This window comes from Protopterus annectens, chromosome 3.part1, assembly GCF_019279795.1.
Source record: "Protopterus annectens isolate FY-2018-M chromosome 3.part1, PAN1.0, whole genome shotgun sequence".
NCBI classification, from domain to species: domain Eukaryota; kingdom Metazoa; phylum Chordata; order Ceratodontiformes; family Protopteridae; genus Protopterus; species Protopterus annectens.
This window is the reverse complement of record NC_056732.1, coordinates 852,566,472-852,594,155: the sequence shown is the minus strand read 5'-3', so window position 1 is coordinate 852,594,155 and position 27,684 is coordinate 852,566,472. Positions and strand designations below refer to the sequence as shown.

At 39.6% G+C, this 27,684-nt stretch overlaps 1 protein-coding gene across 1 annotated transcript in view; it reads right to left on the bottom strand.

Moving 5' to 3' along the window:
* The window catches only part of LOC122798301 (lysine--tRNA ligase-like), a 394,521-nt gene that overhangs the window by 56,713 nt on the left and 310,124 nt on the right, over positions 1-27,684 (bottom strand). The window contains exon 12 of the mRNA XM_044067128.1: positions 25,006-25,132. Within this exon, the coding sequence (XP_043923063.1) occupies positions 25,006-25,132 (127 nt within the window). The remainder of the gene's footprint in view (positions 1-25,005; positions 25,133-27,684) is intronic.

Sequence of the window (27,684 nt, the reverse complement as noted above, 5' to 3'; positions counted from 1 at the left end):
CTCCTTCTGGGCCCATCTCATTTGCTCACTCAACTGAGTGCAGTGAGATCATATTCTGATTTCAGGCACTCCTACTGTGTACAAAGAGAGCATTTGGGAAGGACAACCCCTGTAGCCTCTTAATCCTGCTCTGTTCCTTCCCTCAAAAAAAAAAAAAAAATATATATATATATATATATATATATATATATATATATATATATATATATATATATCTTATTCATCTGCTCTTACTGTAACTGTCTAGTTGCTCTTCTGTGTGCTGTTATCTGTTCAATCGCTCTTACTCTGCACTTATTACAGCTTGTTAGTAGCCTTCTAATTTACTGCCTTCTGCACTTGTTTTTTAGTCATTTGTTAATTTAATTGCATTTATTTGAACTGTATTTGCTGTAGTGTTGCTACACGCTCGGGTGTGCTGGCCTGCACTTCAATTTGAATTGTATTTACTGCTGTTTTATCTGCTTTTCTGTAACAAAAAAAAAATTTCTAAGCTTGTTTCCTGCCTTTCCTGTAACTAGTCACGTCCAGATACAGACTTGTTGTATCCTGGACTGTTGGTAAACTTCTGAGCCACCCAAGCCTTTCTGTGTTTGAGGGAAGCCCTCTAGCTTATCAGTGGGAGTGGCAAGCACTAGGTAGCCTATCTACCATGGGAAGAGTGGGTTTTGGCCCTGAAATTGTAGTTCATTGGCTGTTTGGGCAGTTTTTCCATCTCTTTCTACTTTCTGGTTAAAAGCCCGTTTTGCGTTTGGTCCCCGCCTTTCCTATAACTAGTGTAATCCAGGTACAGATTTGCTGTATCCAGGTCTGTTGGTAAACTTCTGAGCCCCCCAAGCCCTTCTGTGTTGGAGAGAAGCCTTCTAGCTTATCAGTGGGAGTGGTAAGCGCTAGGTAACCTATCTATCACAGGAGGAGTGGTTTCTGGCCCAGAAATTATAGTTTATTGGCCGTTTGGGAAGCTTTTCCATCTCTTTCAACCTTCTATTTTAAAAGCCTGTGTTTGCACTTGTTTTCTGCCTTTCCTGTTACTAGTCTAGTCCAGGTACAGATTTGCTGTATCCAGGACTCTTTGTAAGCTTCTGACCCCCCCCCCAGCCTTTCTGTGTTGGAGGGAAGCCTTCTAGCTTATCAGTGGGAGTGGTAAGCATCAGGTAGCCTATCTACCACAAGAGGAGTGGTCCCTGGCCCAGAAATTGTAGCTATTGGCTGTTTGAGCAGTTTTTTTTCCATCTCTTTCAACTTTCTGGTTTGAAAGCCGCATTTGTGCCTGTTTTCCGCTTTTCCTATAACTAGCCTAGTCCGGTTACAGAGTTGCTGTATCCAGGATTGTTAGTAAGCTTCTGAGCCCCCAAGCCTTTCTGTGTTGGAGGAAAGCCTTCTAGCCTATCAGTGGGAGTGGTAAGCATTAGGTAGCCTATCTACCACAAGAGGAGTGGTTCCTCACCCAGAAATTGTAGCTATTGACCATTTGGGCAGTTTTTTTTCCATCTCTTTCAATGGTCTGGTTAAAAAGCCACACTTGCGCTTGTTTCCCACCTTTCCTGTAACTAGCCTAATCTAGATACAGAGTTGCTGTATCCAGGACTGTTGGTAAGCTTCAACAGCCTCTCTGTGTTGGAGGAAAGCCTTCCAGCTTATCAGTGGGAGCGGTAAGCACTAGGTAGCCTGTCTACCATGAGAGGAGAGGTTCTTGGCCCAGAAATTGTAGTTTATTGACCATTTGGACAGTTTGTCCGTCTCTTTCAACTTTCTGGTTTAAAAGACCACATCTGCGCTTGCTTCCCATCTTTCCTGTAACTAACCTACTGGGTAGCACTAGAAAGCCTTAAACTGATACAAGTCTTCTAGCTTAGGAGAGAGACTTTGGAGTGATTACATATAAGTTTTCTGTACTTTCTTGCTGTACTTAACTGTTTTCTGTCTAAACACAGATTTTCTAGCATTTATTGTGATTTAAAAGCTTGTTTTTTTCACATATTGTACTTATTTGACTGCCTGCACTTTTAAAAAGTTGTTTTTTGTTTAAATAATTTGTTTAACAGTTGTAGGCTACACACTAAAGTGTGATAGCCTTTTCTAATTGTTTGTAGTCATTTAAAGCTGTTTTAAGTTTATTTTTTACTGTTTTTGCCTTATCTTTTCAAAAAAAAAAAAAAAATTCCTCATTTCCCACCTATAGTCCAGTTTTCAGGCTAGTGCTGAATTCAGGGCTGTGATACTAGTTTCTGAGTTGCCCATACCTTACTTGGATAGAAGAAAGTTTCTCAGTTCACCTGTGAGAGAGGGGAGCTTTGAGCAACCTATCTGTCCCTGGAGGAGTGATTCCAGCCCAGAAGTTAGTAGTTTATCAGCCATTTTGGGCTAATTTCTATCTCTTTCATTTCCCTACTAAAAAATCTGTGTTTGAATGGTTTTGCACAGCAGGCAGTGCCGGTTAGCTACGGTTAAATTATTCCTGCCTCCACTAAGTCTCCTCTTCAGTTTTTCCCTTGAAACTAGTCTAACTCTCAACTTAAGCACTCAAAAAGCATCTTACAGCTCAGCACTTGCTCAGACCTAATAGCAAGCACTAATATACCCTGACACTGATTGCCCAGCAGAGCAAGGCTCTTTATTCACCCCTCACCAACCAAGCGACTAAGCAGCTCACCCTACTATTCAGGCATGACCAAAGGGCAACTGCAGGTGCACTCACCAGTCCAACTGGTGAATCTGGGTATCCTGAGGCAATGTTACAACTGCCTCATGTACACAGACAAACCTCTCCTCCTACCACAAAATACTAACATATGCGAGAGTTGCAATTATACAGCCAAACGGGAAGCTAAGCTGTCTCGACCCAAGACTTGAACAGACAGTCAAGAAGAGAAGGTTAAAACTTGCACCACAACTCCAGCCACACACAGACCTACTAAAACAGCACTGGCAAAAAATACACATAAATACACAAAATCATACTCAGAGGCTCTAAATAAAAACCTGCAAAAGCATCAGAGACCTCCAAAGCAGACACCCAAACAACCTGCACTTCCCGTCACAAACCAGACAACACATAAAACACAAAATCAGTGTGCCACACAATCACAGCCCTAAAGGTGAAATAACATACCTAACACACTATAAATAGGTAACTCTATAGTCAGGCACACTGACGTCCCACTCACTAGGCTGGACAAGCAGAAGGTTACTGTTAGATGCCTGTCGGGAGCCAGAATCCGCCACATAACACAAGCACTCAGGTCACTCCAGAACAAGTACAAATATGACTCTGTCATTGTTCATGTTGGTGTGAATGACCTGAGACGTACCTCCCTGGACTGCATGAAAAGAAACATGGAAGAGCTCTCTGATCATGTAGCCCAGGCTGGTATGACCCTGACCCTGAGTAGCATCCTGCCCTCACCAAGAATGATACCGCAGTATAAAGAAAAAAAATGATCAATTTCAACAATTGGCTAAGCTTCTGGTGTCATTCAAAGAGGATCCAGTGTCTGTCAGCCTGGAATGACATGCTCGACAAGCCACGTTGCTTCGCAAGAGACAGCTTGGACCTGTCACCCCTAGGATTTCGAATACTGGCCAAGGCTCTTGCTGCCCCTATAGTGTCTTTTTTAGGCAAGGCTCAAAAGTCAAACCCACCTCCATAAACAGCACAATTAACAAAAAAATGAGGGTTATGGTACTCAATGCCAGGAGTTTAAATCTCAAAATGCACTCACTCAAAGCACTCCTCAGTATGGACAACATCAACATCTGTGCAGTAACTGAAACCTGGTTCAAGGCTCCAGAGAGCACCCCAGCACTACCAGGCTACAACTCATACCACACGTTTCGGCCACAGAACACAGACCGAAACACAAAAGGAGGGTGTGTATCCATATTCATCAAGGATACCCACACCTCCAGGTTAGTGGTGCAGCATGATACCTCTGAGATCATCCAAGTGCAACTAACATCTGGCAAATCTGCAATGCAAATTGTGGCCTGCTACAGATCATCCTCCATGACCCAGGACCACCACTCCACCTTTCTGGAGACACTGGAAAACATGAAGGTCCTACCAAACACCCTGATATTGGGCGATTTCAATTACTCTACCATTCACTGGGAAAACTACTCGAGTACAAATTCCCAGGCCCAGCGCTTCCTGGAATTCATCAACTCAAACGCCCTGGATCATCTGGTAAACTCCCCTACCAGAGGTGAAAACATATTGGACCTGGTCATCACCAACATGGGTGACAGGTGTTCCACATCGGAGGTCAACCCATCACTGGTTAGATCAGACCATAAAGTAATCACTCTGGATGTCCACACACCACCACCACCCTCAACTAAGGAAACCACAGTAAAAAAATTTTCTAAAGCAAACGTCACCTTACTTAAGACAGAGGTGGTAAGTTTCACAGCCCCCACGCTAAAGGATAACGCTGCCCAAGATGCAGAAACCTTTACAAATGCACTCTATGAGCACCTACAAGGATGCATGGATCGTGCCATCCCTAGCAAAACTATGACTCACTCCTCTAAGAGAAGGAAACCAGTTTGGTGGACCCCTGCAATAAACAGGCTATACAACAGAAGGAGGAAACTAGTTCAGAAAAAGCAAATCCCAAGAAGGAAAGACATCCCTGATCAGTTTCAGTAAGAAACTGAGGTCCCTCATGAAATCATCCAAGGCTAACTTCGAAAGAAAAATAGCCAAGGATTCAAGAGATAACCACAAAGCCTTCTTTAGCTATGTTAAGAATCTAAGTGGCAACTCGCAGATATGCACTGAACTAGTGCAAAATAGCACAAAATATACTGAACCTACTGATATTGCCAACATCCTGGCAGATAGATTCAGTGCAAACTTCACCCCCCCTCTCACTTCCAAAAGGGCTCACAACAATACCGGAAACGTGTAGTGTCCCAAAAATCACAGGCACACAGGTGAAAACAGCCCTTTTAAAAGCCAAAAACACAGAGTCAATGGGACCAGATGCTGTCCCAAGCTGCATCTTGCACGAACTACAGAACAAACTAACCCCCCACCTAAACACCCTGTTCAACCTCAGCCTCTCCACAGGCTATGTGCCCATAGAATGGTGCACAGCAACGGTTATTCCTCTCCACAAAGGAGGGACCACAACTGACCCTGGTAACTATCACCCCATAAGCCTGACTAGCCTGGTCTGCAAGGCTATGGAATGCATCATCATGGAACTCATTAACAAAGACATTGGGAACCTCCAAATGCTTGACCCAACCCAGTTTGGCTTTGTTAAGGGCAGATCATGCCGACTAAACCTGGTTGACTTCTTCGAGACAGTCACCAAGGCCATAGACGAGGGAAAGGTGGTTCACACAGCCTACCTTGACCTCGCCAAGGCTTTCAACACCATTCCCCACTCGGGTATTACAGAAAAACTCATCGGCCTGAACATATACCCCTACGTCATGAGATGGGTTGCCAACTGGCTTACACACAGAACTCACACGGTAAGAATAGTGGGCCCAGGTCCGACTCTAAACCAGAAACAAGTGGTGTCCCGCAAGGCTCGGTCCTGGGACCCCTACTGTTCGGCATATACTTCTCAGAGGTACAGGCAAACACAGATGGACTATGGCTAACCAAGTTTGCCAATGACTGCAAACTGGGAGCCATAACTGACTCTTCGGCTGACACGGATATCCTCCAAAAAGGCCTTACTGAGACAGACACCTGGTGTCAAAACACCCACGAATTACCACATAGGTGGCAGCCACCTTAATACAGAAGAGGTAATAAGAGATCTGGGGACCCAGGTAGATAGTAATCTCTCCTTTGACAATCATATTGCCAAAGTAGTTAGGAAATCCTTCTATGTGGCCCATCTAATTACTAAAGGGTTCGCATCTAGAAATAAAGAGGTTATAGTGCCCCTCTACTCGTCATGCATTAGACCCATCATACAGTAAAATGCCATTTGGAATGTACCTCAAAAGACACTTCCAACAGCTGGAAAGACCACAAAAGTACCTCACCAAGAGGATTACTGGCCTCAAACATATGTCCTATGCAGCCCGACTGAAAAAACTCCAGCTGTACTCAGTGGCATATCGCTTACTCAGAGGTGATCTCTGCCTGACTTACAAAGCCATGTCCAACTCAGAATTGATGGACATGCTCCACCTAAAGAAATCCAAGTCACTGCGAGCCACGCGCTCTAGTGAGCCAAACCTCGCCACAACAATACATAGAACATGCTGGAGGGATAGATTCCTGTCACAGAGACTCCCCATGCTTTGGAACAAAATTCCAAATTACATCAGGCAGAGCCCCTCACTAACACTCGTCAAGAGAAACCTTGATGAGTGGATGGGTAACAGAAAATACACCCCTGGGATCACTTCCTTGGCTCTGCTTGACAGAGGATCAGTTAATTAATCAATGGGGCGGCGAAAGCCAACACACTCTGGTTAGGCTTATAAATGCCCTCAGGCAGATAGCCTAGTACCTACCTATGAACCTATGATTTTATATACATTTTCATGTGTTTTATTATTTGTCCACCAGATGGTGCTAGACTAGTAAGACTGTCACATGCAGTTTAGAATCCACTCTTCCTGTATCTTGGTAACTTGAATCACTGATTTCATTGGTCTATTCAAACAGGAAATGAAGTTCTATGAGACAAAAACGTAAGGGGAAGTGTTTTTATCAGCGTTTATATTATATGTGGATATGTGTTCCTTTTGCTCTGAACATTAAATCACTTGTTCATAGGTTCATTCCTTTCTGTGACACATTGCTGTAACTATACTGTATAGTTTGTTACCTGTTATCATGATTTATCAGGTACTATGTTGACTCTTCACTGTACAGTCATATTTTCTCTGTTTAACTCTGTTTGGTGTTACACCCAGGGACTCCTGTGGTCACTCTGTCAGCAGGACTTTCATGTCAACAGATGTCATTAACTAAAACACTTTTTACACTGTACACATTGTCATTTCTTAAGTATAAGTTATAATATTTTAAGGGGAAACATTACATGGGCATACCAGGACACTGGTGATACAGATGAGCTAGGAAACCTTTGGAGAGCTTTGAAACCTCTTGTTTGGTAGTTCCTTTTGTGGTTATACAGCCATAGTGTTCTTCCCTCCTGCAGCTCAGACTTATTTATTTATTTTATTTATTTATTTATTTATTGGCATTTGTTAACTGGGTTTGTCCAACTGGGCTTGTGGCCCATTTTCAGTGGAGACCCGAGGAGAAAAGCTCCAGTAATACATTTTAAAACAAGTACAATTTTAAACAATATTGATATAATAGCAGTTATAGCAAACGATTCACATGTGTTGGGTTACATGCATAAAGTTAAAGTTGCATTAAAAATAAGCTAAGTAACAATTTTACATTGATATAGTTCAATAGGACAACAATAAACATTTTTTGTTTGTATAAAATTGTGCAAATGCATAGTAGACACATTGGAGAGAGAGGTGTAACAAGGTACTAAGTATAGTCCTTTTGAGGGTACATAAAGGGAAGGAAGACTAGGTAGGGTCATGGCAAGGGCAGGTTCTGGAATTGAGAAAATAAGCTTTTAGTTCATTTTTAAAGTGTGAGGAGTGGGAGATTGAACATAAGTCAAGGGGAAGATTGTTCCAAGCATGGGCAGGGGAGTGTTGGTAGAGTAGTTTGCCTACTGACCTTTTTGGGTGGTAGATATCAAGTAATTGTTGGTTAGAAGTACAGAGGGTCTGGGATGGGATGTAGATGGAGACTATGGAAGATAGAGGTGGACAGAAGGAGGGTTTATAAAGAATAGAGTGTAGCATATGAAATTGATAAGATAGCAGAAACTGGTGAAGTTCAAGCCACTGAATAGAGTTTAAACAAATGCAGTGGTGTGAGTTGTATGGGGAGTTAGTAATGAATCTGGCTATTTTATGCTAAGTCTGTTGCAGTTTGTTTAGAGTGGAGGCCTGGATACTGGTAAGAACTGGGGCGGCGTATAAGAGGGAGGGGAGGAGGAGTGCCTGGCCCAGGGTAAGTCTAGATTCAGGGGTTAGGAATTGTTTGTTCCGATATAGCAGACCTAGTTTCTGGTTTGTTTTTTTTTATACATTGAAGTATGTGTAGGTTGAACTTGAGTTCATCATCGATAATGACCTCTAGGAGTTTTGTGTGGGTGTCAGGTTGGATGTTTGTATTGTTAGAAGATGTAATAAAAAAGGAGGTTTTGTGATGAGAAAGAGAACGGGGAAGGAAAAGTAGGAGTTTGGTCTTTTTGGGATTTAGGATCAATAGGTTGTGAGAGAGCCATTGTTCAGTGGATAATAGGGCCTGTTGGGTCAGGGAGTGTAGTTCAGGAATGTTATTTGAGATGGATATAAGTGTGGAGTCATCGGCATACTGAATAAGGGAGGATTCTTTGCATGAGGTGTAAAGATCATTGGTGAAGATGTTAAACAAAAGGGGTCCCAAGATGCAGCCTTGGGGAACACCAGTGGAGATGGGAAGGAAAGGTGAGGAGGATGAGAGCCATTTGACAGATTGTTCCCTGCCAGATAGGTAACTATTAAACTGACTTTTAAAAAGATTTAATAAAAATATGCCATTTCAAGAAATTTCATTAAGCACAGATTTTATTAAAATCAATATATATACTCAGTTTGTGTTTCAGCTTATGGTTCTAGCAAATTTAGCATTCCATACCCTATTCTGATGTAAGTGTTTTAAACTATGTTCTACTCCATTGTTCTCCACTAGCTCATTGCTTCACTTTTGATTGATACCTTGACCCATGAATTTACCTCTCCCTCCCCCAACGTCTCAGTTGTTCATTATTGCTTTACCTAGAAAAGGTTCTTTCTAGGCCAGTTCCTGAATTTTTTGCAACACATAACCTTATGGCTTTCTAAATATGTAAGGCACATGGAGGGAAGCTTGGTGGTGAGGTAGGCCAGTGTCCCAGGAGTCATCATCCTCATGACAGAAGATCACCTGTCTTTACCAAGGAGTATAACATTCAGTGATATCAGGAAATTAGGAATGGTGCGTGCTTTTAAGAATTCATACATTTGGACTTTTGTTACACTCTTTCATTACATATTGAGATTGTTACTGCCTGCATTGCTCTTGGTGTCTACAGAGGTCATATGAACAATGATGGTGTCAGATTCCTTCACTTGAGATAGCACAGAAGGTCTTATCATTGTTCCAGCCTATCCATCCTGGTCAAACCTTACTGTCATTTAGACTCTCTCCCATATCTGGGTCACCTGCAGCCCAGATGCATATCCTATTTCTGTGCCAGTGGCTGACCAATGTAGTCAATGATTTTGTTATACATAGAGAATATTTTAAGTTGTCTTCTATAACTATATTGTGCAGATGACTTTAGGCATTTGGCATAACACATCGCCTTTCACATACCACTTCTCTTTTGTTTTGTCGGTTGCCTTCTGATCCTTGCACTTCTTTTGATCAGCATTAGGGATTTTTTCTTCCCTGGCTTCTGAAATTTAGCTTAAATACAGGGGAGGAATGAGATTTAAAAGAAGGCAGGACTTAATTGAGCTATGTAATATTTGACTGAAAATGATTGGGTAGATTATAGGTGATGTATAATGTTTGGAACAGAGAGTTTGTTAATACGGTTTATGATGTAAAATGCTTGCAACTAGGATTGTGTCGGTTTGTTTTGTTTTCATTTATATAAATATATGATTGCTTATGGCTTAAGTGATGGTTTAATAAAGATGTTTCTTGTTTTAAAAAAGGCCATGATATATTCCAATATATGTGAAGTATAATATTTGTTGATGTTAATTTGCTAATATAGCTTGATTACTTTTGTATAAATGTAAATGTGCCTATGTCACAAGTGCTGATTCAATAAAGGTGTTTAAAAAAGTGGCTTTTTTTAAATATTTTTCTGTCCTACTTCCCTACCCATGGTTAGATACATGTGATCCCCCCAAAAAGCTTCTGCTCCTCCCATTTATTTCTACTACTTGTTGTGTTATACCCCTGCTTATTTCATCAGTACCTTGTCCATTCATCAAATTCTGTGATTTTCTCCTTCCTTGCCCTTCTTGGATATGGTGTTGTGAGCTTTCTACCTTTCAGGACCCACATCTCCATTACTACGTATTTCACTACCTCTTATATTCACCATAGTGCTACTTTTGTCATGTAATCACAATTAATATAGCCTTCTCTTTTTCTTACTGATTTTAATGAGGCTTGACTTTCCTTAGTCTTGCAACAGACTCATCCCAGGCTAAACTGTTCCTCTTTCCTTCTTTACATAACACATCATGTATTGTTATTTGTTTTCAGTGAGATTTGAATCATACCTCCCAACCTGCAGACATCAAAAATCTGGACAAAGGCTCTTGAAAAGTAGGTACATTTGGCCAAAACTTGGACAGATAATTTGCATAAAATGTGTATGCACAGTTGGGCAAGTCTTTCCACCAGTCCTTTTGGCGATGGAACAAATTATGCCAAAAAGGATTATGGGATACCACCAGTCAGATACACTAGTTTAAAAACAGAAGTAAGAAAATGAAGCAAACTAGAAGCAGAATAATCATGTTTTATTAAGCTCTGTGTCTGACTAGTAAAAAGTAAACAAATAGTAATGAGTGTAATTTAAAACAGCTAGCGAAGGCAAACATTCCATTAATCCTTCTGAGCCTTTGTTGGCACCCCAATCCCCCAAACCATAATACTATAAAAATAAGCTGCAATCCATGTATTATATACTGTAATCAGTGAGAAGAAAAAGAAAATAAATGTTTCGTTAGTGACTAAGTTACAAATAGCACACTGTTCTGCAATATGCTCTTCAGTATATTACAAAGGTGTCAAAAAAAAAAAACAGATTTGAATTACTGAACTCTGTACTATACAGAGGAATTACTGGCCACAATGAAATCACCAGTCTCCCCTCACCACATGTTCAAAGAGCTACTTGTCCATTCCTCAGTGCAGTGGTTTTAGTTGATTTTGTTACTGCAGTTCATATGCAAGATCAAATAGATATGGCTCTTTGCCCAGATTTTATTTATGAAATGCTGAAGGAATTGAAGTAGTTTTTCCTTCTAGTAAGGGGTAGCTTTGATATTTAATGCACTTTTCCATGAATCTGCTATTAAAAAGCTATCAATTCAAACAATATTTTTAGAAAGCAATAAGTAAAATTGATAATGTGCTGACAAGTTTTCAAGACCAACCTGAGAAAGTAAACTGATGCATACGACATTCACCTGTTTGCTGTGTGATTCTGGGCAAGTTTTCTATTTATTAATAAGTGGTCTCACCCATTACAAACTTACTTCGATATCACAAGCCAAGCAAAAAGTAAAATAAATGCAATAAAGATATGCAAGTATAAACAGAGGAACATTAAAATACCAATAACAAAGAGTACTGAACCCAAAATGTGGTAGTCAACAACTTGGAGCCCAGCAATCACTGAAGGAAACTTGACAGGTAAAAGCAAAGTTTTTTTTAAAATGTCAAAGAATTATAAAAACACCCATTTATTAATGCACTCAACAAAATAATGCATCTCAACCCCCTTAAAACAACCTTTAACAGCTGGTGGGAACATGAACTTTCCCTTACACGTTTGAGCACAACAGATTACCATTAATAATATAACTGTCTGTAGAATTATTTGAAAACTTCCCTTCTCAAACAGACTAAAAAATACCTCACAAAGAGGATTACCGGCCTCAAACAGATGCCCTACGCAGACCATCTCAAAAAACTCCAGCTTTACTCTGTCGCATATCGCCTACTCAGAGGTGATCTCTGCCTAACATACAAAGCTATGTCAAACCCAGAGCTGTTGGACATGCTCCACTTAAAGAAATCCCAATCCCTCCGAGCTACACACTCTAGGGACCTAAACCTTGTCACCACAATAAACAGAACATGCCGGAGGGATAGATTCCTGTCCCAGAGACTTCCCATACTTTGGAATAAACTACCTATCTATATCAAACAAAGCTCCTCATTAGCACTCTTCAAGAAAAATCTTGATGACTGGATGGGAAATAGAAAATTCACCCCAGGAATCACCTCTGTGGCTCTGCTTGACAGTGGCACAGGAAAATAATTTTCTTGGGTGGCAAAAGCCAGGGTACCTTTTTGGCTGAGCTTGTATAGGCCCCAGGGCCGATAGCCTAGTACCTACCTATGAACCTATGAGTATGCCACCAGCCACAAGACATCCAAACACAAAACATGAAATGAAACAGTAAGTCTCTAGTGAAAAATACTGAGTATCAGCACAAAACCTTTGTTAAAAAAGCAAAAGCATTAGGAGACACTCTTAAGTCATGTCTCTCAACTGTCCCTGATTTGGCAGAACATCCCTTATAGTTTTGCCCTGTTCCTTCTAACCTATTTGATTTTCTGAAAAATAACAGTCACTGAATAATGCCAGACATTAAGAGTTTCATACTTCCTATTGTTTAGAAAATGCACGTTGATGCAAAAACTGCAGTTCTATAAAATGTTTAAGTGAATCAGAGTAATATTTAAAAACTGACCCTGATGTTTGCTTTTTGTCCTCTTATTATTTATGCACAATTAAAAAAAAGCTAATAATAGTGTCTGCATTATCACAGTGCATGCTTTTTAATGATGACACTTCTGGTTTTATCTTTTTACTATATCAGATAGAGCTGTCCTGGTTTTTCACAAGTATACTACAACTATCTCACTGCTCTGCAATTTGTAGCATGTTACAGGCCACCCTCTCAAACTCAGGAACCTCACATGGCCTTCCTGAAAACAATGGAGGGATAAATGGGATCACAATGTTCAACACCGAGTATATACCCCTCACTGGTGAGATCAGATCATAAAACTAGTGTGATCTCCTTTAAGGCCCCTGAGCCAGTGGTAAACATTACTCAAACCGCTGAATCACTTACAAATGCCTTCTACCAGCACCTACAGGACTGCATGGATCAGGCAATCCCAAACAAAACTAAGACTCTTTGTACCCCAGCCATAAACAAGCTCTACAACAAAAGGAGGAAGCTACTACAAGATAGAGCAAAATCCTTGAAAGGTAAGACACCTTTGATCATTATAAGTAAAAAACTAAGAGCTCTCATAAAATCATCCAAGGCAAATTTTGAGAGAAAAATCGCCAAGGACTCAAAAGACAACCATAAGGCCTTCTTTAGCTATGTTAGAAACCTAAACTCCCAGATATGCTCAGAATTAGTTCAAAATGATGTGAAGATTACTGAACCGACACACATTGCCAACATACTGGCTGACAGGTTCAGAGATATCTATACCAGAGGATTGTAGCCCCAAACATCTCAAATGCCCAGGTGAGAACTGCTCTCTCCAAAGCAAAAACACAGCATCCATGGGATTGTGTCCCCAGCTGTGTACTCAATGAGGAATTAAATTAGGACAGCTGTTTAATCTTAGCCTCACCTCAGGATCACGTGCCAAGGGGGGCGGCGGCGACTGTGGTCCCACTTCACAAGGCGCGGTGCCATCAGAGGATCATAATGGAACTCATAAATAAAGACATGGGGAACTTGCAGACTTTGGATCCAATCGAGACAGTCACCAAGGCCATTGATGAGGGAAAGGCAGTCCATACAGCCTACCTTGACCTGGCCCCACTCAGGTATCATCGAAAAACTCATCAGCTTGAATGTAAACCCATACATCACAAGATGGGTTGCAAACTGGCTAAGTGACAGAACCCACAGGGTCAGAGTTGCTGGAGCCATGTCAGACTCAAAGCCTGTCACAAGTGGTGTCCCACAATGACTGCAAACTGGGCGCCATAAAAAAACATCTGACACAGATATCCTTCAGAAGGGCCTCACAGAAACGGATAACTGGTGCCAGAGCCATGGCCTAAAGTTAAATGCCAAGAAATGCATAGTCACTAGCTACCATATAGGTGGCAATCCACTGAGCACAGAAGAAGTCATCAGGGATCTGGGGACCCAGGTTGACAGTAGCCTTTCGTTTTGACCTCATGTTGCTAAAGTAGTTAGAAAACCTTCTACATTGCCCACCTGATCTCATCACTCATAAGACCTATGATTGAGTACAATGGTATCTGACCCGACACCTGCAGCAGCTGGAAGGGCCCCAAAGTTCCCCACCCAAAGGATAAAGGGGCCCAAAAATATGTCTTTTGCTGCCCGACCGAAAGAACCCCAGCCCTATTCAGTCTCATATCAGAGGTGACCTGTGCCTGACATATAAGGCCATGTCAAACCCTGATTTGATGAATATGCTTCACCTCAAAATCTAGATCCCTCAGAACCACAAGGCGGAGACTTAAACCGTGACACGGTTATTAATAGAATGTGCTGGAGGGACAGATTCATCACCCAGAGACTCCCTATGCTGTGGAACAAAATCCCGGTACATGTGAGGCAGAGCACCTCGCTGGTCTTGTTCAAAAGGAATCTTGACCAATGGATGGGGGATTACTTCAGTGTCACTGCTTGACAGAGGCACAGCAAAATAATGGGCATAGTTTTATTCAAACTAAAATAACTATGGGCTAGGCTTATAAATGCCCTTGGGCAGATAGCCTAGTATGAACCTATGAACCTATGAACCTATGAACCTATTGGACGATTACCATTTTATCCTGATGGTTCTTAAAACAAAAACATTCCTCTTTCATCTCCATTCAGAGTGTACATGGAAGCTGTAGAATATGTCACCCTTGACTCATGTTTCTTACCTGCAGTTTCAGCTTTGCACCTGTTCCCATCAAATACACCTCTCTAATGCAGCTGGTCATGGCTATAGGGATGTTCAGTTTTGTGCAGCTCAGTCATTAAAGAAACTGATAATTTAAAAGGGCCAGTCAGAATTGTGTTGCACCCTATTATGTTGTAAAATTTGATTTGGTATTTTTTGGGTTGAACTAAATGATTATCCATGTTGATGTAACACCTTAACCTCATGTGCAAAAATGGGTTAAAGGGGTTATGGATGGATGACAAAAATGGGACAGCTGAGAGGTAGAATTTCTCTTTAGCAAAACGATATCCTTCCATCTATACCCTTAAGATTAATATCACCCCGGAGTATGTTTATTCAGTATTGTCTAATGTCTAGTGAGTAAACTAACTTATTACCATTTGTGTAAACTTGATGTTATATTTTTTATCTTTTCTGATGTTACACATGTTTATTCCTACCTTCATTTGTAATTTTCATATATCTTTTGCTTTACTGTGGTATATTACTTTTTTTTTCTTGTTAGACCTTTTCTGTCCAGGATCCAATTGTAAATGTGCCTCATCTATCTGTGCCCATCACATCCAATGAAGCATAATAAATAATAAATGCAAGTCATAGAGTATTCATTAGCTATTTCTTCCTCCCATACATTTCCTTATCTTTGGGATCCTCCTTGATAATAGTCCTGCGCGTCTCTATTTTGTCATGTACCTGATCAACTTCCTTCTACCTTAGTCCTTCTCATCAAACACTTTCATGTCTTTCATACCAAACCTGTCATCATCCTTGACAGCATCTGTCAGTTTCTGGCATCCCTTCATCACTTTTTCAGTTCTCTCATCTTTTCAGCCCTTATCCTGGTATCTGTTCCCCTTACTGAACAGTTATTCAGTGAAATTATTTAGCACCTTCCAAATACTCACTAGATCTGGATAGGAAGGCAGAACATTTTTTATTGAATGGAAGTGTGAGAAGAATGGATAGTGTCTATCTTTGAACTTTAAACAACCCCCGCAATATTATGAATTGTGTGTGTGTGTGTGTGTGTGTGTGTGTGTGTGTGTGTGTGTGTGTGTGTGTGTGTGTGTGTGTGTGGATATTGACTACTTGGTGGAAAAAAAACTCCTGCTTTCTTGAAAGCACAAAGACAAATTCTAACATACAGCAGTGAATCTACAGTGTATTATATTCCACCATACCAGCAAGGTTTATAATTACATTGAATTTGACTTCTCAGATTACCTAAAAATAAATGAAGCACAGCATTTTAGCACAAACTGTTTATTCACACTAACCACCAGTTTCTGAAGGATACTAAATGCAGTGATAAATTGGTTTGCCACATTATAATTAAACAAGCAAAAATCTTCTTCAAGTATACCTTTTAATGCAGAGCTGCTCAAGTTTAAAATAAGTGACTGCAGAGTGCTTATATCTTACCAAACCAGCAAAGCTTATGATACACACATATTTTAAAAATTAAATGCTCTTCTTGGAGGAATTAAATAATAAAAATATATTTTTTTCTCAGAAGCCACTCTTAATTAACTTTGGTAATTACAGTCAGGCATATTTACATCCAGGCCATTGTTCTCAGAGCGATGTGTTTACACGGCTGTCATAAAAATGAGCTATTGCTCTTTCATCAAAATTACCAGTTCAGACAGCTTTATGGGCATTTATGCTTTTAGTTCATTATGCTCTTACTGAAATTGTTGTGGTATTCCTTTACCAAGTTTACTATTATTCTTCTCATTAATTGGTTCTCATTTTTGACTTTCACATTGCTAACAGCTCTGAATTTTTGGAGGAAAGTTTGGAATTTCCTTTCTTCTTTTCAGTGCATCATTCTTGGTTAATATAAATGCTTGCCAATGTAGCATTTAAACATATCATCTGGAATCTCAGCTCCATCAGTTGTAAGCTCAAGAAAGCCATACTGTTATAGGCTTATATATAGCCAAGTGGATCCCCAGTTTAAACTAATGCCAAAGTCCTGATTGTTCCATTAGCTCTTCGGTCATTCATTACACCATGTGCTGTGCAGCATGCTTTTCACACCCAGGCCTTTGTAAAAGCAGTACCTCAATATCACCATGCCTACCAGTACAGAAGCAATGTTTAAGTAAATGAGCTGCTAGCAAACCTTATCTTGTAGTGATAAGTTCAATTCTGCTGGTTTCCACTTGCATATTGCTTGACTAGACCAGTGTGATAATGAATTTGTTCTTAGTGGGCTTACCTGATTACCAAAAAAAAAAGTACAAAAAATGTGTGTGTGTGTGTGTGTGTGTGTGTGTGTGTGTGTGTGTGTGTGTGTGTGTGTGTGTGTGTGTGTGTGTGTGTGTGTGTGTCTGTGTGTCTGTGTGTGTATATATGTGTTTTACATAGCTAAGGTATTTCCTCATTTCTGGAAACTTTTCCTGTAATGTACTTCTGTTTCTTACTCTCTCAATAGGTAATTTGTCAGTAGATGGATAGTTACCCTGAGCTTCTTACTATGTACATCTGACTTTATGCTCTAGAGCTTATCAGTCATGTACTCCTAGGTATGGCACTAGAAAGGCATTGTGTACTTGTATCAAATTTCTCCTTCACTAATATGGAATCCTGTTTTAAAAGTTAGTTCCTTCTTCTTTGGGTACTCTGCTTCTTTGCACTGGAATTTTCTAGCACTCATAAAGTTCTTCACTGCTGTTTCCTTCATAATGAAGTTGACCTACTCAGGAACAGTAGTGATACTGTAAAAACACACAGCTGCAGTGAAGTATTTCTGCACCATAACACTCATCCTTTCTCCCTGAGCCAGAGTTCACAGTGTTCTAATAATATTTCATTCTTGGCATCCTTTGGGGCAAGTTACTTATGGTGGCCCCTGGGTGGGAAATCACGTTTTCCTCAATCTTGGCCAAGTATACCTCAAAGTGGTGTTCCTCTTGAAATTAGAAAGACCACAAATGTAATCTCTGAAACTGAGAATTTAAAATAATGAAAAGGACATGCATATAAATCAAATCTAAGGCTGAGGTACAATGATCTCACAGCTGGTATACAAGTAGCAGAGGTTTAGATCTACAGCCTCATTGTCAATGCATGCAGCGGTGAACCTCCCCACAAAAATGTTTTAATGGAATTACAATGAGTTTTGAAATTCACTGTAAATCTTTAATGCTTCCACTTCATTTTTCATAATTTCTTGATTTGTATTTATGGGTTTTGCATTTCTAGTAGGGAGCATTCAGTATCAACAATCCTCTCTATCAGCTCAGAAAGTTGCATGAAAATGGGGCAGTTACATATCCTGCTCAAAATGTTCCAGAAGATCTCTGCTCTCCAACCCACTAACTGCTCACTCCCATAATACCTCAAATATCTCTTAACTATTGTTGATATGCTTGTTAATTCTCCATTCTCATCTGTTGAATTGCTTAATACATTCATGCCGTTTTATTTCTTGCTTTAGGATCCATAATGGCTAACTGACAGCTATTATAATCATATTCCAAACATTGAAATGTAAACATGATGATAAGATTTTTACATAAGTGCTGCAATTCACAGCATCACACAAAATATTATATTTTTTTTTTTGGGGGGGGGCTTTGATCACCGCAACTTTCACTGTAGGAGTCCTTTCTCCACACCACCAGTCTTTTAATTAACTAGCTCTGTATTTGCACAAATACGGACAAAAGGAAAGTTTAAAAAAACACAAACTTATCGCTTCTTTTCTCTGAGTCATGCAACCTCAAGTAACCCACTGCAGCTCATATTAGCAATCAGATCAGGTGATAATAAAGTTACAATAATTTGAGTGATGACAAAATATCAGTTGTTAATCTGTAGGGAACTCCTTACTTTGTCTATTTTTAAAGTTCCCTTCCTTTCTTAGTGCGGTACTGTGGCACACAGAGATGGAACTCTGACTGTGACTCAGGGTGTAATTAGTGGCACTGACACTGGAGGATCCAGACAACGAGGAGGGGGAGTAATGGGGCATAGCTGGACTGACACTGGAGGAGCCAGACAATGGGGGGGGGGGGTAATGGGGCATAGCTGGCTCAACTCTACCAGTGGGGGTTGGGGAGGATTGTGCACAGGTGACCAATGGGTGGTGTAGTTTCCCTAGTGGACAATGGAGAGACCACCACTCACGATAAGGAAGATCAGGGTTGCTTTGAGGGAATGGCCATTGTTGAAGTCAGGAGATGTCCTCCCCTGTCATCACATTGCACATCTCTCTCTGGCACTTTGTTTTGTATATGTGAGAATTCAGTCTTAAAACAGAAAATCCTGAGCCACCCTGATGGCTGTCTAAATCACGGTTTATCCCAGTCAACTGTCATTCTGGTGATGGAGATTGAATTGGCTGATTGGCAGGTAGAGGCTTATTATCAACAGACAGTGATGGCAATGAGACCCCTCAAAAAGTTGTTCTTGGCTTTTCTGACCTGTGTCAGGTAGCTCCTGTGACATAAAACAATTTATATTTGACTTGCCAGGTCTGTGACCTTCAGTTGTTAGAAGAAGATGCATAACTTGCTGTGCCCATAGCAAAACTTGAAAGTGGTTCCCAGCATAGGTACCAGAAGATGCAGATAATGGAGTGGGAAGAAGAAGAAGAACAGAAGACCAACTAGACAAAAAGGATAGCTTCTACATCAGCCTTAACGTCAGAGTAGTATATTCCAAGCAGGAGATGTCCCAGCATTGAGCTCTATGGCACATCACTAGTAAATGGACTCTTGCTGGATCTGGATTCTCCTACGTGTCAAATCCATTTCGCTATCCATCTGGTGATGTAGGAATTTGTGCCCAATTTTGTGAGTTTATCCTTAATATCTAAATTAGGAATTGTGTCAAATGCCTTAGCCAGGTCAAGGTAAGCAGTATTCACTGTTTTACCCAAATTCACGACCCAAGTGACTTTCTCAAAGAAGTCCACCAGATTGAGCAGGCATGACTTGCCTTTGATGAAGCCAAACTGGGTTGGTGCCAGTGCTTGGAGATTTCCTATGTCATTGTTTATCAGGTCCATGAGTATTCTTTCCATGGCCTTGCATATGAGTCTAGTCAAACTTATAGGTCTGCAGTTTCCTTGGTCAGTTAATGGAGCGCCTTTATAGGTTCATAGTTTCATAGGAGATTATTAGGCTAATGGCTAAAGAGCTCTTACAAGCCTAAACAGTTTTACCCAGATTTTACCCAATTTTCTATCCCTAGAGGAAAGGTAACAAGGGGCAGCAAGTGGAGTTTTGACTATTTTTACAGACTGCCTCTGTCCATAAGTGGCACTGGTGCCACCCCAGGGAGTGAATTTGCAATTTCTCAACCACTGGTCCAGACTACACCTGAAGATGGTCAGGGAAGGGCTCTGCTTCACAATAAATAGAAAAGCTATTCCAGAGGAGGGGCAATCTCTGGGAAACATATCTGTCTCTCCAGCATGATCTGTTCATGTCAGATATCAATTTTAGATCTTTGGAGCAGGTAACCTTCATGCAATTAGTTTTGCAAATATGCAAAATTTCCACCATGGCTGGGTCAGAGATTGTCTTGTAGTTCAGGCACAGATCACCCCTCAGTAATCGATAGGAAACTGAATACAGTGATAGGGCTTTTAATCAGCCCACATCTGACATGTTGGTTGTATCCTGTATTTTTTGGGTGAGAAACCTCTAAGGAAACTCCAAGTGTTGCAAGTGCCTGGCAAGGTACATGCCAAAGGGTGCATTGTACTAGATTATTGGTCTGATAAGGCCCTAGTACAGTGGTACTATAACATCCTTAGATCTGGATGCCATGCTCATACTTATAATCTGAGCCACATTGAAGGATTTCTTCACAACAGTGGACACTTGGCGGTCAAAGTTCAGATTACTATCTGTCTGAATACTCAGATCTCTCACCACTGGGTCCATTCTAAGGGGTTACTATCAATGTTGTAATTTACAGGGGTATTTGATTTCCCAAAGGGTATTATTATGCACCTCTTCATATTTAGTCTGAGGCCATGGCTCTGACACCAATCATTAGTCTGCATCAGAACTATCTGTAGGATATCAACATCATTTGGGGAGTCAATGATTGCCCCTAATTTGCAGTCATTGGCAAACTTGGTCAGCCAAAGGCCATCTGCATTTGCTTTGATATTTGAGAAGTATATCGCAAACAGAAGGGGGCCTAGCACTGAGCCCTGTGGTACTCCACTGGTGACTGGCCTCTTGCTGGATGTAGATTACCCCACAATACCAACATGTGTCCTATCCATGAACCATTTGACTTTCCATTTGGTGATGTAGAGGTTTATGCTCAATTTTGTGAGTTTAAATGTAATACCTGAGTGGGGTATTGTGTCAAATGCCTTGACCAGGTAAGGTAGGCGGTATGTAATGTCTTACCCTCATCCATGGCCTTGGTGACCTTCTCAAAGAAGTCTACCAGACTGAGCAGGCAGGAACTGCCTTTGAAGAAGCCAAACTGGGTTGGGTCTAGAGTCTAGAGGTTTCCTTTGTTGTAGGTATATGTATTAAAAAAGCCTTTTCAGTAAATATTTTCAGTACATAAAATAAATAGCATACTTACAATGAAAACAATTTAGTTATTATCAGTGTAAATAAACTCATAATATAAGTTTCTGTTTTAAATGTTCTAAAAAACAGCTATTGTCTGATTGAATGACCACACATAATAATTTGTGACTTCACTCAGCATTCTGAACATTTTAGACAGCTGCATTTCAAAGGCACTATGCAACGACTTTAAACCAAAGCTCCATCTGTCTGAACTGTTAGTAGCTAAAGTAAATTTTATAAGATCTGATGGAACTTACTAAAAAGAATTGAAGAATATCCCCAGAGTCCAGGACACATTTCTCCCAGTCTATATAAATAAGACATTTTAGGTCTTTCCTGAAAATAAGTCATAAACCTAATACTAGCAGCTGAGTTAACAAAACGTAAACACATAAAGCAGAGATAAATATTCCAACTTCTCTAACAGACAACAAACAGACATACATACCACTATTTAGAGATAAATTTAAAGAAATTAAAAGATATATGATGTAGCTGCAGTGTTATACAGAACAAAAATGTCTACCATCTGAGTAGGATTTCATTCATACATGACACCTTTTACATGTCCATAAATTAGTAAAGATTACAGAAAAATCTGTTTTGTTTTAATTTTTACCAAACAAATGGAAATAATGTTGCAATGGAAGCAGATAAAGATATGGTGAGAGAAAATATTGCTTCACATGAAAATATATACATATAAAATCAGTGATGCTTTTTTTTACACATATTCTTCATATTTTGTAAATTTATTTTCATTTTATTATTTATTTATTTAGCATTTGTTTACCAGGATAGTCTGACTGGGCTGTTTGCCCATTTTCAGTGGAGGCCCAGAGAGAAAGGCTCCACAGAGAAAAAAACAGTACAGTGAAATACAAGACAAAATAATAACAAAATATATAAACAGTAGTTTCCAAGTACAAGAAAGAAGTAGCTTTCTTGAAATACAACCTATACAAAATAAAGTTCTTGGATTTTATAAAGTTACATACAAATGTGTTGGTTTGGATACAAACATTTATATATCAAGATTTTAATATATAAATATATATATATATATATATATATATATATATATATATATACACACACACACACACACACATATATATATATATATATATATATATATATATATATATATATATATATATACAATATGAAAAGTTTTGCAAAAATAACTTAAAACAGGTAAGGGAGGGTATGAGGTGTTATCTGAGAGCACTTGCTTAAGTTTATAAAGGGGAAGTACATGAGTAATGCCAGTTGTTAGTTGTGGTTCCTGGACAAACGAAGGCAGAAGCATACAGTTTCTCTGTTTCTTACTAAACAAATATAATAACTTTAAAACAAATGAAGATGCCTGAATTTAGTGAGTATAAAAATATTTCAGAATAAAATAACCCACAATGCTTGATGTTTGAAGGGGTCTGTTGCAGGTGTTTGCATGCTTGCAGCTTGTGACACACCTGCTTATTGCCACTGGTTTGACAAGTAAGTGCTCAGGTTCCCACTAAGCCGATCTCTCATTTCTATGTAACCCTCCCACAACCCGACTCTATAAAACTATACAGCCCTATCAGAACCCTAACTCTAAAACTCCAAACCAGTTCCCAACCCATGTCCTTACTCCCTTACCCTAAACCTCCACTCCCACTTTCCTAACCCTAAAGTCCCTGATTGCTCCCTAAACCTAAAGTTCCTACTCCCTCTCCTTAAACTTGTATTCTCTGATAACTTCCTAATCCTAAAATGCCCTTCCCATTCCCTAAACGTAAAACTCCTTTCCCACTCTGTAAACCTAAAACTGCGTTCTCACTCCTTAACCCTACAACTTCATTGTCACTCCCTAACCCGAAAATCCCTTCCTGCTCCCTAAACCTAAACTACCCTGTGGCTGCCACTCCTTAATCCTAAAATCTCCCTTCTGCTTCCTAATCCTAAAATCCTCCTCCCACCCACCTCCCACTGCTGCTTGCCAGAACTCATATTCAAGTTTCAGTGCAAACAGCAGCATCCTGCATGAATTATACGGGGCTCTAGTCCCTGGCTTTGAAACAGTGGTTTTTAACACTTGGAACTCTAGTACCTGTAGTGTTTCCTATTTAAAAAGCAGCTGCATACTAATCAGAACTTTTCCTCTTCCCAGAGTGCATTTCTTCCCTACAAAATGACTGCTATACTGCCACATATAAATAAAACATAATTTTTGTGTTTTTTCCACTTTGATAGTGGCTCCATGACAGTGCAGCAGTAAATGCTGATGGACAGTCAAAAATGTAATTACAGAACTATGAATTACAGGTGACTCATTGTAATTCAAATCTGGCTGTAGCATTTACACACCCATGGTACTTATATAGGTATACATTAACGTGGGCAGCTCTGTACCTTGGAGTAAGGGAAGTGCTCCAGGATACTGCATTCTGAGTCATTTTTACACAAATTTCACCAACTGCATTTTTGTGATTGTGTTTTACAGTATGAATTACTTGGGTATCACATTTCTTCTCAGCATACTTCCTTGTCATTTATGCGCCACTCAATGATTGTTTTCTGCATGCCATTTTAGAGTTGTACAATATCTCAAAATACTTTCTTAAGGAACTTGTTTCTTTGTTTTTTATCTTATTTTGATTATCATATTTTAAAACTTTCTGGCCCAATGCATAGCAAAGTATCTGTAGCTGTTCCTTCCTCCCTTCCCTCCAAACAGAGTTATAAATCTAATGAGTCTATTGGGGTTGGAGGGGGCTCATAGCTGTTTTACTGTGTAATGTCCATCACACCTGAGACGGCACATGAAGCTAGAATGTCAGAAAACATAGCATCTCTGGATTTCAGAGGGAGTCCCTGCACTTACCTGATTGCTTAAAAACCTATATTTCACAAAAAAGCTTAAAGAATGGGCTTCTTAAAATGTATGTATAAAGGAATGCACAGAACAAAGACTTATGAAGGTCACTGGAAAACAGTTACAATTTGCAAGCAGTAATTCTGAGAACTGACATTATAGCTGGACAAAAAAAAATGTCATTTTCTGGGGGCACAGAGTAAATTGTGTTAAACAGAACACTTAGACAAAAAAAAAATCAGACATTAGTTTGTCCACTCCATCAGACCATTTGTGGGACTGGAAATATCAAAATAAGTTGTAGTGCTAGAGGAGTATTAACTTTGCAAAAGACATCGCTATACATAAAAATATATGTTTTCAGATACTGATCATAGGGGTACTTTAATACAGAAATGTCCAGTTATTGAACAAACCAGCAAAAGACTACCTCCCCCAATTATTTTCCTCAACTGGCTAAACAACAGAAATAAGTTCAGAATAACACTTGAACAACCTACAAAATAAATGGCATTTAATTCACAGATAGCAAATGACACAAAAGATCACATATTTTGCAGATGCTGTTTTTTCACAATTTGCTGTTCATGATAGAAAGAGTTCCATAAATAACATTTGCAGTGATGACCATGAAAATATTAGAAATATTCCCCCCTCATGCTAAGCAATGTTAGGAGCTTCACCACTCATGAATCAAAGGTATAACCAAGTTCTGGTGTGGGGTTATTTCTGATATTTTCACAGAACCCATTACATAGTCACATACATAAACACACACACACACAAATTAGGAAGAGAGAACAAAAGTAAATCATTAAAACTGTTACCTTGGCTTGATCCTCGAATAGCTCTCTCTGCACAACTGGATCGTTCAATTCAGTGTAAGCATTGCAAACCTCTTTCTTCATGACAAAGAGTTCAAAGCGTTCTGTTAGTCCTTTCTGTGAGCGGTGCCTAAAAACAACACATTAGCATTGAGTGCTGGAGTAGCTAAATGTTGCAGGAAGGAGTATCACTTGTAACATTTAGCTTTTATTGGGTGTCTGTGAAACAACCAACTTGCCTACCTTGCATTCAGTGATCTCAAAGTTATTCTGTGATTGACAAAATGACTACAGCAGCCAAATATTATTTCAGAGACAACGTGTATGCAGCTCTTTATTTTGTAGAAGTCTGATATTAGGTGTGAAACATATGTTTACTCGCATACCTCATACCCACTGCACAAGCCTCACTTACTAAGATGGACTGAGAAATAAATGACATTTGCTAAACTGTATTAATAAATACTGGTAAGGTCTTCTTTGATGTGAGCTGAAGTCATAATGCATTAAGTGACAGAATGACTTTGACTAAGTGGAACGTTAAGAACATGGAAACCATTAAATCAGTATACCAGTATGTGAATGATCATTTTTTTCAGTTACCTTTCATTACCCTTTAATTGAATTCTTAAGAATTTATATTGGAAGAGAAAACACACATTATTATTTGGGGTTTGTTCATTGTGTTGGGGGACAGCTCATGAAGTTAGTTGGAGACTGAGTGCATGCCTTAGACTTTCTTTGATGTATTTCTTTACTCACATGTAGTTCATTAATGGTGATGCGACCAAGTGCTTTGCTTTCTACATTCTCTTTTTCTTCTGTAGATCAGAGATATGAAGAAGTACAGCCTAAGCTGTCTAGGTGATAACTGGGATTGGCTGAAGAAATATCTATTTTCTTTAATATTGGTTCAGGCTGGGAATCTCACCCTTCAGCAAGGATATGAATATCACAGACAAGTAAGGCTTCCTCAAATGGCACTGCTTTGCATGGTTTCATTAGGCATGTTTTTAAATAGTTGAATTGATGCAGACCAAGGAAGATGTTTGGAAATCATGCTGACTTACTGACATCAGGAGTGTCTTAATTCACCACATTATATCATCAGTTAGTGTGACTGTTAAGAGAGACATTATGACAGCTCAAGAAACTCAAGGGACATATGACCAATAAATGGCATGCAACTATATGACAATAAGATACATTTTATCAAACCCAGGGATAAACCAGTGATAATAATGGCTGATGATCATTGTTGCAGATCATCTTCAGAAAATAAGTGCAAGCTATGGAGACAAGAAAGATAAACAGCTTCCACACAGTGAACACAGACTAGAACTGACCCTTCTTGGATTATGCATAAGTAATCGTAACATGTATCTTACAGTTGCCATAACTTAGGGTGAGTTGTCTGAATTCTGTACCCCTTGGAATAGGGGAGTTACACACTAGAATGGCTTATCAAAGAAACCATTAGTAATTGAGATAGTTGCAGAATGGGGTAAAATTGTGAATGTGGTCTTAGCCCATTGTGTAGTCACAATACTCCGTGCATAGCCTGCATATGTAAATGACCCCCACAGGATCATATAAAATTCAGAAACACTACACAAACTGCATAAGAGCTGGTCCCAACTACAGTATATAAGCTATGGCAATGTGCCTATAGCAGGTTTAGTGTATCTGACTGCACTGATCTCCCTTCAGTAATGATGTATTGCTCATTTTAAAGAGATGAGCAACAACATCAACACCAAAATAATACAAAACAAATAAGAAAAATATTTATATATTTTTTGTATGATAGGGAAAACTGTACCAGTAGCAGAGTTCCCTATGGTTTTACCTCAACCACATTTTTCCCCTCCTCCACTCAATGACAAAGCCAAGCTCCCATCAATGGAAGCTGTCACATGATGAAAGCCCCTCATCACCATGTTATGGTAATGGCTGTAACTTTGCTTTCATTCTTCCCAATTGGAAAAACTTTATGAATTGCTTTGTGGTACAACAGTGGAACACAGCATGAGCATCTATTTAGTAAGGTATGTCAGACAGAACATACCTTACTAAATACCTACTCCCTACTGTGTTGTGTAACAATATTGTGATACACAACAATTCAGTTTTTAGCACTGCTGTGCATAGTATACCTATACTTGTATTCTGTGCAGTTGCTGGTGTTTGGGATCACATCCACCAGTGACAGATTTGGGATGCTGTTATTAGACCATCGTTGGTGTACACTGTGTTGGCTAGTTGTGTTTGGGCTGCAGTCTTACGGCAAGGATGGGGTTGAACTATGACATCTTGCTGGACCATCTTAAGGAAGCATCCCACGGATATAGCGTAATAAATGTCTCTGCTCGCAGCCAGAGTGCCAGGCCATGCTCCATAAAACAAACACTGATGGTGTGCTAAACATCAATATGAATCCCAGCCTTTATTTGTTTCCAGTCTAAGTCTCAGTGGTGTGTGAGGGAGAAATATTTCACTTTCTGTAACTTTAAGTAGAGTTTCTTACTTATTAAATTTTATCTGAGGCTTGAATTAGTCAAACCACGATTTAAAAAGGTTTAACTAAAAGGAACTGGTCCTCTAAAGGTCCAACTCTAAGTATTGGCTTGATTTCTTAACTGAACATCACCACTTTATCAAAAATAACTTTTATTTCCAGTT